We start from the raw sequence: 15,258 nt of genomic DNA on the forward strand, positions 1-15,258 counted from the left end.
AAACGTGTTTTTACTACTTTCATTTATCACATGCTAGCACAAATATTTACAGTCGATCAGGAAGATATTAAGAGACCGATATAAGTTTCAGAAATTATCAGAAAAAGGAGATGGAAACCCGTTATTTTAAACAAATACGTATGATAATCTTAATATCGAGGTGTCCGCGCAAACGTGCTTTGAAATTTCCTGATATGTCAATTAGCAACGTAAATACTTAGAACGTACATATTTATTTGAGCATCTCTGTCGAGAAATCTTTCAAAAAATCTAAGAAAATAAAAATCAAACTTTGTTTTGTCCTTCCCTTGTTTCCGGTTGCATCCGCTTTAATGGAGACACATTTTTGCGTAACACACACTTTTTTCGTCCTGGTATACGTCCTGGCTTCCACTAGTTACCTGCGGATATACATATAACACGTTGTAAATATATTTCTTTATCGTGTACACCGGTAGTAGGAGGGAGTAAATGGAAGCGTGCAAGAACGACACGCCTCGTTGCACCTGTGACAACGAGGCGTATACACGCGGTTCCACGAGCGCGTAAGTATATGCTAGCTCACCTGCTTGAAATCGTGAACCCCTGACCTTCGCCATGGTATTCGCGTACAAGGCCAATTCAAGCTCGACATACTCTTATTCGCTGATATACCACGCGGCAGCGCTAGCTCGATTTCTTCGTTAGATACGAGTTGCATTGAAACGGCTATTAGACAACGAGAAACCACTCTTACCTTCGCGTTCTTTTCTTTTTCCTTTGTAACATATCTTTCGATTGTTATCCAAGATTTTTTATTCTACATTTATTAGATCTGTCTAATTGTATATACCTTGTCTGCAAGGTATATACAATTGGAACGAAAAGACGCTAAGTTATGGGAAGGTTTCTGATTCAATTTCATGAAAATCCGACATCTATATGGCGTGTCAATGTTACGCGTGAATTGTGAAATTGGTACATTCTTGCCTGTTGGTATTTAATCTCTTTGCAAGTTGCGTATGTCGAAACAATCGCGACTAAAGAAAGGTCAAAATCTGATGGCTCTTGTAAAGTTCCATATTACGAAATTATCAAAATCGACGACGAAGATTAAAAGAGAACGAAGCTTTTTTGGCGTTAATAAATTCGTCCCTGAGGAGGTTAAAGAGATCGAGCCAGTTTTATTTATGACGTGAAATAAGAGCATCGACGGTCGAGGTTGTCGCGATCGATAAAGCAAGGTGCGTGGGGGTCGTGGCTACGCTCCTGCGAGTGCACAACAGACCGATCTATATGCAGTCATACTTTATATAGCAGCAAACGCCACGTGCAGGGCAACTTGGTACCTGGGTCACCGGGAGAAGGTTACGGGGTCGAGATTTCAACCTAGGTGCATGGATTTCAGCCGTGTGGGCGTGTAACCGCGACTCGTTGCAGGTGCACGTTGCATCCGCTACCGTTCAGAATTCGTGTTCCATATTTTTTCGGATTTTTAAGCTGGAAAGATCAGATTGCGTAGGAATACAATGTCGCGAATTAAAAGAAATCCTATTTTTTGTCCTATGACAAAAATTATTATTTAAACTTTCCAATTCGCTCTATTTTAATTCCACAATCCGTCAACGATTTCAAAAAGTATTCACCAGTTAACTGCCTTCGACGTGTATACTCGTCGTTGCTTGATTTTATCTGCGCATCCCCTGAGGGATTTTTGAAACTAAACTCAGCCGTTAACAAGTTAAAATGATATACTCTGCAGTTAATACGATTTAGTTTCATGCACAAGTTACTAATAAATAATTTCCAAATGCACGAAGAACAATGTGAAAATACTGAAAATTCAGAAAGTAATTCCGACGAGTTAAAAAGCATTAAGAGTAATATCTTTTTACGACATTGAGTTTTCCCTTTTTTTTTTTGTGCAGTAGGTAAAGCGCGAGTGTAACTCGGTTAGGATTAAGGAGATTCGGGTCGTATCTGGTCAGACGCAAGAGACTACTTTGCTCGCCAGGAATCTTTTCTACACTTTTATCTGCGAATCTTTAAATCTTGAATTGTTCCTTTGCATGCTAAACCTGTTTTCCCTACATTACTGTCCATGCATTTGTTAGTTAATTATTCACAATTAGTATAATCTAAATGGTAATTATAATAATCGACTATAATGTGCGATTTATATGTCAAAGATAATTTGTAAAAGGTTCGTCAAGTTTTTCGTGCTTCTTTTCCTCGTATTTCTATTGTTATATACAATTTTTCAATCGGATATGCCCGCCGGAAATCTGTACGAAAGTCACATTCGAGCAACTTAATGGTGCAATAAATCATTGTTTTGCATGCATATGAATTGCGAATTACATGTAGCAAGACACGGTTAAATGGTAATTGTGACTGTTTACCATGTTCTAAATTGCGTAGCGGGAATGGAGGTCCCGAGACAATGTGGAAGAAAAAACTATTGCATATGTACGATAAGTGAAATAGTCGTAACGAGATTGAGATATATAATCGATACTGGGAGTTCGTTATCGTAAAATAATTATCTGCTTAGGAAAGATCGAAATCGATAACTGTCTTCAAATGTCATAACGTTTCAAGTACGTAATTACGTATACTTTAAAGAACAAGTGGAATGTCTCTTCTATTTTTATTACGATATTCGTATTACGATAAAAAATTCACAATTCTAAATATACTTTATATGGCTAAAATTATTTTTTCTAAAATAGGTAAACGAGGAGGGTGTGCCAGTGTTCAAATATTCTGAGAAAAATCAATTAACACACCACGCTAATACCAATAACGATAGTACGTAATAAAAGCAAGCAGATATCGTTAGAATAATACTGACAATTTTCAGATAATAGTAAATACCTGTAAAGAAACATTTAAAAAGGTTCCAAGTGTTTGTTCAGTACGTAAAGGGTTGGCTACCTACTTACCAACTACTGGAATTTTAACATCTAGAAAATTGGACATCTAAAATTCCTAGAATTTCGTTTCAATCTCGAAAGTTGATTTCCAACAGAGTTCACGATTTGACGACTCGTCGGATCTATCAAGAAAGCCACGAACGAATATAAATTATTCGTCTATGTGACCGAGATTCGCGTCCTCCTCTCGGCGAGAGTCGACGCCGCCTGCCGACATAAGAAATGGCCTTATGCATGAGCCACGCGGCTCGTACGCGTTTTTTCCACGCGTACACTTCGATCCGTATTCAGTGTCGCTCTAGATGCATCGTACTTTGACTTTCATCGTCGACGAAACACACGTGCGAGATCGAAAATGTCCAGCAGAGACGTTTTACATCCATAAAAGAAAACGGGAACGCCACGCGTTTAAGAGTCCGCCAGACGGTCTTGTAACGTGTTCTCGATGCATTGGGAAACTAATTTCCTTCGACCTTGCATCGATACCTCGCATCGAACTGTAAACTTTCATTGTTCGACTTTATATGTCGGGTAACATAATTTGGATAGTGGAATCGTATGATTTTCGTCTCTCAGCCGAATCATCGATAACTGGGAAAATTGCGAATATAACAGCCTGAAATATACAGAATTATAATTATCGCAGAATTGTACCAGACGCGATAGGAGAATTGTGCGGGTGTTGCGTAGAATCGCAGGCGACCTTGACAAGATAAAGCAAAAATCGCACGCTTATCGCGTTCATGCATTGTGAACCATTGAACGCGAGCCTTGTACGTTGTACAATGGAATTTCTACTGGCGCGTTTGTTCAGGTATTAAGAGTATTTCGAGCTGCGCGTTCGTCGTAAATCGTTACTGTTTCGAAGGAAAACAAATTCGTTCTGCGATTGATCATCCTGTGCTCGCGATTGATCTCTGGCTGTTGTCAAGGAAAAGCCTATTTCGCGAAGCCATGAATATTTTATTACCGAAGTCTATCGATTCGTGTACGATGTCGTACAATTTTGTACGTAAAATTGAATTTAGGACAATGCTTTTTTATTTATTTGGCAATATATCTCTCTCGGTAGAATAACGTGACAGGATGTCTATAACGGCAAAAAAAAAAAAAGAAAAATCACGCGCGGTACTTGAATTTATGCCTCTCTATTGCGTACGAGATAAGCTGAATAAATAATAGAGTTCCACTTAAAAGACTAAAGGTAACCTGGAAATCTTTGGGAACAGAACATAATATAAAGAGGAGAATTGCAAAAAAAATATATCACGCCGTCTCCGGCGATTACGAAGATTAATTCGTATCGAGATTTTTTAAATCTCCAAATTTACAATCTCTAATTATATTTGCCGAAAATGATAATTTACGATAATATGTTTATCGAAGAAAGTAATATTTTAATGGAACAAGTAATATTTTAGTCAATGAAAAATCACAACCAGAATTTACGTATAAGATTCTATAAATTTGGAGAAAAAACGATCGTTAATGATTTAGGTTACTAGTTTAATGGTCTCCATAAATATATCAGTTTACAGGCAATAAATACGAGAAAATTCGCGAACTGTCGTCGCAAGTAGCTCGCACGCGCATCGCTACTCTTCTACAAAATAAATCAGCGGCGGTCGAGCCATTAATCCAGTGAGTTTTTTCACGGGTTCAAGGACTAACGTCACGGGCAGCGCCACTATTTTCGGTACGTTCGTGCACATGTAGGTTCGCGTGGGTTGCATGTGCAACGTCATAACGCTATCCTGGTGTGGGAGCGGCATCCGGTCGCAGCTGCGTGCAGGAAACTGTTAAAAACTCTCCCCCTCTCTCTCTCTCTCTCTCTTTCTCTTCTTTTCCGTGGCAGCATCGTCGAAAACCAGCGTCTTTTTTTATTTTATTTGCTCCGTTTCATTTCGCGTGTCTCTGCCGCTTCAAAGCAGCGTCAACTTGCCTCGCATTCGGCTAAATCGATACGTTTTCGTTTGACGAGATCAACGTTTCCTGATCTATTTTCCATCTATGTTTTCACAGTTTCGCTTACGATATAGGACAAGCAGGAAGAACCGAGGTATATCTCGTTCGATGCATTTTTCCAAAGCAATTGGTCGAAACGAAAATCGCAAAAATGAGAAGCTGAAAAACTGAGAAACGTGATCCATAGAAAGTCAAACGTGTGACACTCGGGTGCAAGGAAAAAGCAACGTATCCCAAGTGAAAACACGTGGATAAATTCCGCGATGCCTTGAAATTCCTAGGATACTTTCGCATTCTAAGGTGCAGATGCCAGAAATCCGATGATGGCATCTTTAAACGAGGATGAACTTGGAATGTGAAAGCTACAAAGTTGCCAATTTGAAAACATGACACAATGTACGCGTAATACACGCGACCGCCAATGTATATATTATATCTGACAGAAGAAAGAGGTGGATTTACACTGAATTTACGATCTCGGTCGTACCTGGCGCGAGAGGAGCTGCAGCATCCTCGATGCGCCTAAGGCGTTTGCAGAAGAGGTCTGCAGCGCGGGAAACTGGTTTTCAGTTTCGGAAGAGCGTTCAAATTGTCAGACGGTGACGTCACCGTCATAAACGGTCGGCCCTCCCCATGGAATAATGACTGAAAAATGATTCTTTAGATACACCGATCGTTGGTCTTCGCCTATTCGACTCTCTGCTCCATTTACGATCGATCTACGTGCTGTGCGTTTCTCGCGCAATTTTTCAAACGCTTATTCTCAATACGAGTTGGACGACGTGGATGATACGAATAGGAAACTGGTCGGCGATTTGTCTGCTTCGTTTTGTCAATGTTTTACGATGCTCCTTTATGAGAGGACAATTTTAAAATTCGATACGTCGTCAACCTTTTCCATATTAAAATTACTTTTCCACTCGATCTTGAAACGATATATCTGGCTTTGTAATTCTTTTAAACGCTTATCGTTAAAAGACCGTGGACTTGTCGCAAAAGTTTTCCAAAGGTTGATATTTTTGGATCTATTGGACTATTCGACTGTTCTATTTTCGTTTCTCAATGGATACTGTTCTTGGATCGTTGATATTCGCGCGAAGGTGATACAACTAAAGATATAGTTTCTTCCTCGCTGAAAGATAACAAATCTGTGCAAAGTGTATCGTTTTTAAGATTTGTCACGACGCGGCTCGTCGTAGATGTACCGATGACTCGTGTCTTCCATCTATTTTCTATTATGAGCTTCATTTGGGAATTTAGTATCTGGCTATTTTACTACTGCAGCTACAAAATTGTCGAGATTCGTAAAAAATTGATTTAAGCGTTCATGTAAATTCTGGTAATGTTCGTCGAATCAGTTCGTTTCGAAACGACGTTGAATAAAAATTTGAACGTTAATGGATTACCGCTTGTTTCCAGAATGTAATACGAATGAAACGAACGGTGAATATTACGTTCATATTGGTTTAGATTACTATTGATTTTTCGTTAATAAAATTAGCAGACAAGCGACATGGACAATTTCCTGTAGAGCTGAGAAGTTTGCTGATAACACCTCTTTCGTTATTTTCGTTGGTAATCTACATTGAAACATAGAAATATTTATAAAATATAAACGACTAACCTACTTCTGATGACGATAATTTCAAATTCAGACATCTTTCTACCTTCATAGTAATTAAACAAAAATTCCATCCACATCGTCCATATAATTTTAATCGATTAAATAATGGAAACAATTTTGTTCGTCAAATTCATATTACGTGATTCGCGAATAAAATTTGTATCCTGTTAAAAAATGTATTGATTTACACGCCTGATATCCGTATTCCTTTAATTAACTTAAGCGCGTTAAAGACGTTCGTATTTCGTTATTTGAAATCGACTAAAGTGTCGCGATACTTATCAGCAGTATGTAACGTGTGCCGCGTGCGCCAAGTTATTTGCTTAATTCAGCGCTTATACGTCCGTTTACATAGATCTAAAGTTAGCGACGACCAACGAACGCCGCTGCTTCGTGTTTTGCATTACTCATTTCAGGATGCCTCTCGAGCTCAATGCCGTGCGGATTAAAGAGACTCGCGGCGAGACCGACAGTCGCGCTGATACGCATATTTCACGTTTGTGAACGTTGATCGCCGCAAATGATAAACCAAAGTTCACCGAAACTCATGAAATCGTCTAACTTATCATTGTAATAAAAATGTTGTCTTTTTTACGTAGAATTTTTGGCTCAGCCTTCTGAACGTGATATTTCGTATCTTTTAACCAACTTTTTTTTAAATTAAAAGTGACCTTTTTTAAAATTATAAAATTAAACAAGTCTGTTTGGTATGTATCATCTTTTTTTTTTTTTAAAGTAAGAATGGTTTCATATTTGCAAAAGGAGTGTCCCTTTAAAATTATATAATTAGAAAACTTTTTTCAATATTACTGAAAATTTTTGACGCGAAAGAAACTACGTTTTAACTGTTCTCGCTAGGTTTTAAAAAATAACGTCATATCGTACTAATAAAGTCGTAATGTTTTCGAACATTTTGGAACATAATCGGTCACGATGACCAATGCAGCTACGAATGGAATAGATAAGATTTTAAGGCCTCTATGTTTTCTATTCCCTCGTCTTTTTTTATCAGAATTTATCTGCCCTCGTGTACGCCATTGCATTGGTGTTATCTTTAGCGCTAGATTACATGGGACGCGTTTAAATATACATATACATCTAAACGACACAGTGCACCGAAAATAGTAACAAAATGCAGCTCGAAGCAAAATGAAGAGCTCGGTGACATTGATAAGATATCGAAATATCATGATGTTATGCTGACTTTTTGCTGCTAAATGCAACGATTGTCCGACAAGAGACTATTTCTGTTCTAACGCACGTGTTAATAAACTTACAGTTATCATAAAAATACGAACTAAAAATTATTCTTCCTTTTTTTATATTTGTATTTATAACATAAGATTAAATAGTGAATTAAATCGTCCAACGCATACAACAGGTAATGATAGTCGAGGAATACGATGGATACGAATAAAGAAAACGTTTAACCTTATTACGTGTAATAAATGAGATTACAAACTTTGCCATTAAAATTCGCTCAACCCTCTCAATTGCGAAATAAAAAAATAAAAATAAAAAAAAAATGAAATACGTTGAAAATTTCAAGTGGTTCTAATTCGATAGAGACTGGGTATGAATAAACAATTATGTAACTGGAGACTAAAAAGCACGTATCGATTCGGTCTAATTAATGGCTGATCGTTCGATTCGAAATTCACGAAATAATTAAATGTTCTGGAGAAGTTTAGAGTTCGTTTAAAGTTCAGCTCCAATTACACTCTTCTAAATAATATCGTTATGTATATTGTTCTGTGAGGTTGATTCTGTTCGTTAAAACAACTTACGTAATTAGTTGTCTCTTGGAACATTTGTTCTGTTTTCTGGTTCGAAGCGCTGCTACGACTGTTAGACAAGTTTTGTAAAGCTCTCGCTGGCGAAATAATGTCCCGGGTAAATTAACGAAGAAAATGGATCGGCTTAAACGGTGCCGCACTCTGGGAATCGAAAAGGAAGGGATTTGTGCTTTTAATGTCCATCGGTTAATGGACGTCTTTAAACGAAATCGCTGATTTCTCATTAATACGTCACGAGCTCGGTCGGATCAGGCAAAACTCGTTTTTTCCACTGGATAAAATTGGACGATCGTAGATATCTGTGTGACGATCGATAAATAATAATTTGTCATTCCTTCGGAATAGCTACGGTGAAACGATTAGTCGTAATTAATTAAAAATCACGCGTCTTGAAATATAATTTCACTCGCGAGGTAAAATTATTTAAAGGAAATGAGAAGAGGGGGATGATAACAAAGCGTAGCACAATAAACTCGATCGTTTCGCGTAAAGTCAGTTACAGAATCTGTTTCTCCGAAACTGAAACGCGAAAAACAGTAAAACAATCGTATTTTGTGGGTTACTATACTGCGTTATGGTTAAACGTGGCAGGCTTTTCTTCGAGTTTCCATCCCGCTGGAACGTGGAATGCAACGAAACGGTGCAGTGAAACGGTTTATTGCTGTTTTCAAGGCTTCCGACGCTTCTTGGAACATAAATATTCATCTTCCTCTATGGACCGAGGATAGTTTCGCAATATCTCATCACGTTGAAACGTTAATAATTATTGTTCCGTGGACATATAACAGGATTCAACTCTAGATTATATCGAAGATTAATCGTTTCTCCGTTCTTCCATTGTTCTTCCATGTATCACAAATTCTTTGATGTTCGTTACAAGTTTTTAATTATTCGCCGTATCATTTTTCCTAGTATTTTTATTCAATTTAACAGGTTGTCATTTTTCTTTTATTTATTCCCTTTTATTTACTTTTTATCGTAGAAATAATTCGTGTTTTCAGCAAGAATTTTTCTCAGCCATTCGTTATCGATAGGGGGATGGACACGATGTCGTCTATTATGCCGCTTTTTTAATAACGGTTCCCTTTTGTCACGGCTCGTCAGGCTCTCGTTCCTCTTATCTCCGTTATATCCGTGCTATTACCTCCCTCGGTTCGTCCATTCTTCCCTTGTCTGGGGTTTCGTTGACGAAAAATTCGTCAAAAGACCCCCCGTACGTCACAGATGTCACCCTAATACCTTGAGCCTGCTCTTCCCAACGTGGCAAAATCATAAATCACGAAACCATCAAAGTTGCCAAGAAATAACTATTTCGTTTCGAATCGATCGCAAGTTCCATCGTATCGATGTTCCATCTTCCTTCAAATTTTCATCCATCACGTGGAATTACGAACCGCGACGCTTTCATCCCCTTTCAGTCCACTCGAACGCGTTACCCGCTCGCAGGGAGCCACGCGATTACGTTTCGATGGATGATAGTGCGGAACGAGAGAAGCCTGGACACGTTTAGTCGTCAGGGTAGAGAATATGATCGATGCTCGACGGCCACGCGAGGAACATGACCATTCTCAATTTCGCGTTTTGCTTGTACCGCCCTTGAAAATCAGGTTGTTCGAAAGGCCATGCTCGATTCGGTCGGTCGACGCGCCTTTAAAGGGGAATATATGTCTTAAATATTCAAAAGCCGACGCACTTGACTCATTGTTGGCGTAGGTCGGTCTGCTTTCCCTCTCTTTCGCCCTGTTTCCAACGTCTTACGTTTTACCTCCCGTTTCTTCCCGTTTCGCCGGCTTCCTCTTCCCATGTCACTTTGCCGTAATTTATTCTTTTCCTTTCGCTCGTTGCCGATGAAAAATGCATGCGATTCGTTGCCAAAGTACTCGGTTATTCCTTTTTATTCGCTTTTTTCTTCTTATGTTTTTGCTCGAGGCGTGTGAACATCTAATACGAATATTATAACAAACAGGGTGTCTAGAATATCTTGTGTATTTTTAAATTTCTACATTCAAATTTTCCACCAATGCGTAACATTCACTGTCTAGTTTAAAAGGGTAGTTGCGTTTCCTCAACGTCGAACCTAATCTCAAGATATACATACATAGAAATCGCAAACTTTTCCAATGTAATCGCGATAGACGAATCTCGTGGGCTTAGAAATCTCAAACAGCGTGGAACATGGAGCACCGTTAACTGTACCAGTGCAAAGCATATTATTCTATTGAATTGCGTATGATCCATTTTCTTCCATTGCAATAATTCAATAAAACAATATCAAACAAAAAATGTCGTGCATCTATTGTTTCCTTGTAAAACGAATGAAACTTTCGAGAGAACCTAATGTAACGACGTTAAGTACGATTGTTAATGAAATTTCAAAATGTGTCCTACAAAGTACATAATATATTCGTAAAACTACAATCGTTGGAATTTTTCTGCATTTCGGTACAGCCGTATGCAACACGGTTTCGAGCGTTGCACCGGGTGTGTTTGCGCCTGGTCAAGGTGCCCGACACTGCCCCGGTATAATATACCGTCACCGGACTTGGCCTTGCAGCCACTCTCGCGCGTCCTCGTCTCCCACCCCCTTTGCCACGCTTAAAGCCACGTTCACACCTCTCGCAACCCGAACGTTCCCTCGAACGTTGTTTCAAGTTGCTATAGATGCGGCTATAGACCTTTGACCCTCCTGTCTCACTGACTCTTAGTTCCACGAGAACCGTTTATATCTACATTTTTAATATTCTTGTTATTATATCTTATCATATTATTATTATTATTTTATATTTTTAGTATTAATTAAAATTTCTTTCCAATAAACGACGTACCGTGTTACGACGCAGCGTTAAACGCTTGAAAACTCATAATACAGCTTTTTAAACGAAAGCGAATCTTGCGTATGGTTTCCTGTAGTTTCCTTGCATTTTTTAAAACGATGTATTTAGTCTACTTTTGTTGTGGGATCTGTCGATTGGTATTCCCTGCTACTATCGTCTCTGTGAAAAAAAAGATGAATTTTATCGGGGCGTTGTGGTTACAACATTGCCCGAAATTTGAAAGCGTCGTTTTTCACCAGCTCGGTCTTCACTAACCTCGCAACAGGTAATTTCCACGGAACCTCTTGCGTCACCATCGAGCACACAAGTCGCCCTTGACACACTAGCCCGAAAAGGGTCAGATTACCCGAATCTTCTTGAAAATCGATCTAATAATCGACGAGTGGAACACCCTGCAACATACCTATAGAAGCGTAAAAATCTGCTTCGAAATCTGCGACGATCTGCTCTTGAGCATTCAAACGGTCGCCCCTGTAAAGGATGAACGTCTTGTTCAACGCCTTTCTCGAATCATTTAGACTTATAACGTTGCAACTATTCAATCTGAAGATTAATTCATCCGCTTTATATCGAATCGATCAGAAAATTATTTAAAATTTAAACAACTTCCCATTTAAAAAAATGGAAAAGGATAATGTGAACTGTTAGAGTTGTTAGTTGAAGAAAATATAAATGAAGCGTTGCGTAATGCAAGTTTTAGCGTGTTAACAGAAATAAGTTTGACGAATTTGAACGATTTGATCGTTCGAACAAGATGTAATTGATTCAAAAGCAAAATTTATGAACAAACGATAAATCTGTAAAAAAAAAGAACACATCGAATTAATTTTTACACGCAGTAGCGTAAAGAGGAGACGGATTCGTTGAATGCAGACACGAAAAGTGCTTTCGTTTCGCCGTCTGTCGGCGACCTTCGCTCCGTTTTGCACGCACGTCGATTGCGTAATTAAAGCAAACGGCGTAACGGCGCCTAATAAACGACCGCGATTAGCAACGCACAATCGACGACCCTAACACTCGAAATAGAAGTCACCGATGAGAGATGCGACCTCGTTGTAATTATATATTCCGCGGAAACGTGCGGCTGACAAACGGCCGATACGGTGGCGTGTCGTTTAACCTTTTAACTATTACTAGCCTCGAATGCCAACGATTAATCCACTGAACCGCGGTTTCTCTTGAATTTTAAACTGTTCTTTCTTGAATTAATTTGTTACATCGTTAGATATAGAGGTTTTCGAAACATAGTTCGTTGATCATTTTAACCTTGAAGTTATATGGTTGGCTTTGCGCGTGAAGGATTTTGTCTGTTTAACTATAAATGAAAATGAAAGAGATTTAAGAGAAGGGGGTTCTCTTGCGTAAAATAAAACAAAAAAAAAAAGAGAAAAAGGAGGAAAATAAAATAATGGAACGAACGTGCTATAAAATAAAGGAACAAAAGGAAAAATAGAACAGAGAGGAAAGAATTATGACATCGAATTTACAACTATTGGTGCACTTGCTAGCATCCTTAGGGGTTCGGAGATCTCCCTGTCTCTCCCTGTCTCTCCCTGTCTCTCCCTAACTCGCCCCGGATCTCCGTCGTTTTACACAGTTGCACTTGCCTCTTCGCTCTCCTCTTTGTCATTTTCAACGATTACATCCCTCTCCCCTTCGTTAAATAACAGCAGACGGCCACGATGCTCGTCCAAACCCTGTTAAAACGTCGTTTATCTTCCGATACTCTGTACGCCACGACAGAAAGTCCACGACGTGTAGGTATATGCGAGTGTCTGTTCGACTGGTGCATGGTTCATCGTAAATCGCGCTCGAAATAGAGCGTGGAAAAAAAGCATCGAGACAGTTACCGTAGTAGAGAACGGAGCACGATGATGGAACCACGCGAATTACGAGGGACGATATGGTGAAACAAGCAATTTGTACCGCGACTTACTCGACGTTGCTTCTTCTATTGAGACATAAAGCTGCGATGCGATGTTTTGCAATGGCAAGTCGGAATCCGTTTTATCCATTTTCTCGTCTCGTTAGAGCTGTTACGTTTTTGTCATGGAACGAAGCAAAGCTTTCGCGAAAATTTATGCTACACGTTGAGTACATTTGCGAGTAGTTACTCGACCTATTATAAGGTAGATTTTAAGGTAGTTTTACGTACACGAGGCCAAATTATTTCAACACTTGCGAGAATTTATTCCGAATCTGCTGTGCTTTATGAAAAACACTTTGTATCATGCGCGACACGATGTAAAGAGAATTACATTTTACATGTAATTTACTTAACAGCGTTACATTTGTATATTACGTTATACGCGTGCCTATATAGAATTTGCAACGATCACGCTGATTAATATCGTATCGGTTCTTCCTGTAGCTGTAAATCATGACTCCGAGTCTCGTGGTGGTAGTTAACGTGGTTGCGTCTTGGACAAGACGAGTCGTCCTCGATCGGTCGGCAAATGGGAATCTCGGTCAGTCGAGGTTGAAAGTAAAAGGACGCTGTCTCGTGAATATTAATGGAGTAAAAGTGTAATTCTGTGACGCGATAGAAAGTAACGTTATTTGGGACACGTGTGTTACGAGCAACGTTTACAAAGATTACAAATTAGCCATTGGCTAAGGAATTATCCGAACACCGTTCGATAGATTTGATTTAAAACAAGTTATACTTGCTAAATCCGTATTTAATATATGTTTAATATAATATAATTTAATGAACCTAATGCAAACAGTATTTTGCTATTTTTAAACGATTCTCTTAAAAAAAACCAATCTCGTCGTTTTACAAAAAAAGAGGAAAAAAGAAAAGAAACGTATTCCCTTAATAACGTAAAACTTGTTTGTTCCAGGGTTGAGTCTGGACAACAGTAACATGTCCATGTCCTCGGTGGGTCCGCAAAGTCCACTGGACATGAAACCTGACACAGCGAGCCTCATCAATCCAGGGAATTTCAGTCCTTCCGGTCCCAATAGTCCTGGGTAAGTAACACCACCATTTTCTCGATAATTTGTAACGATCTAACGATTATCGTTGTATCGATGCCACGGAGGTACAATTGAATTCGGTTCGACAGACAGCGAAGAAACGGCATTCTGGCGAAGATATCGTAAATAGAGGGTTTACCATGAACGTAGTCGCGCCCTTATAGAAATCGAGCAACATACCGTTCCTTTTCTTATTTTCTTTCTACCATTTTATTGCCACGTAACACATAGAGCGTCGTTGGCATATTTAAAGCTAAGAACCTTTGCTTATGGAAGCTGTAAAACGAAATCTTCCGAATGTTTTTATAATAATAAAAGTTATCTTAATTTGATAACGATAACTCTGGAACGAATGTTACGAAGTTATTTAGAAACTTGGACACACGGTAATTTGAAAAGTTGTTCCAAATTTTACTAGCGGCCTGTTAATAGTAGAAAATACGTTGCAAAATCCACTTCGTATACAGAGGTGATTGTTTAAAAAAAAAGTTTCACGGTATTTTGCTCGATCCGGGTCAGTAGTTTCGTAGCTGGAGTTTTTGTTACTCTCTTCTTTGCATGTAAGATCCTTCACCGCTGGTTGTCACAGCAACCTTCTGAGTACGTCGCCGAGTGGACAGAACAAAGCAGCCGCACCCTATCCGCCGAACCACCCTCTTTCCGGAAGCAAGCATCTTTGCTCGATCTGCGGTGACCGTGCCAGTGGCAAGCATTATGGTGTCTATAGGTAAGTCAGACATTAACATTTACAAGTTCACGAACGAACTGAATAAACTAACGGACAATCGTATGCGAAGCAAATTCGCAAACTTTCCGAATTAATTTCCTTGCTAGTACGTTGATCAAGCTATTCAGTTTCTGGACTGTGCGAAATAAAAATGTTCGAAAAAAATACCTTTCTTCTCTATTATTCTAGGTTTCCTTGTTTTATGAGGCCAATTTGTCAGGATTTTCAGCAATGAATACAAATCGGTCTCGTTCCGGATATCGGACGATTTTTTCATCAGTCGTGACGGTCACTTCGAGATCGATGAATTCGCTTCGATAACCTTGACCTCTGGATAGTTAGGGGGAGGGGGGTGGCTTCTGAACGTATTAATTTCGTTGATTTACTGTTGTTATTTCTGTACTCAGAGATAGGA

General features: G+C 39.0%; 1 protein-coding gene across 9 annotated transcripts in view; it reads left to right on the top strand.

The window, feature by feature from the left end:
• Window positions 1–15,258, top strand: part of LOC117207857 (retinoic acid receptor RXR-alpha-B) — a 60,347-nt gene that overhangs the window by 34,777 nt on the left and 10,312 nt on the right. For 8 of the 9 annotated variants that reach the window (XM_033448509.1, XM_033448508.1, XM_033448501.1 and 5 more), the window contains 2 exons: window positions 13,981–14,110; window positions 14,682–14,843. In XM_033448509.1, the coding sequence (XP_033304400.1) occupies window positions 13,981–14,110; window positions 14,682–14,843 (292 nt within the window). The remainder of the gene's footprint in view (window positions 1–13,980; window positions 14,111–14,681; window positions 14,844–15,258) is intronic. The other variant, XM_033448507.1, reaches the window with a different exon arrangement.

This window comes from Bombus bifarius, unplaced genomic scaffold (genome assembly GCF_011952205.1).
Source record: "Bombus bifarius isolate JDL3187 unplaced genomic scaffold, Bbif_JDL3187 scf7180000008047, whole genome shotgun sequence".
NCBI lineage: Eukaryota > Metazoa > Arthropoda > Insecta > Hymenoptera > Apidae > Bombus > Bombus bifarius.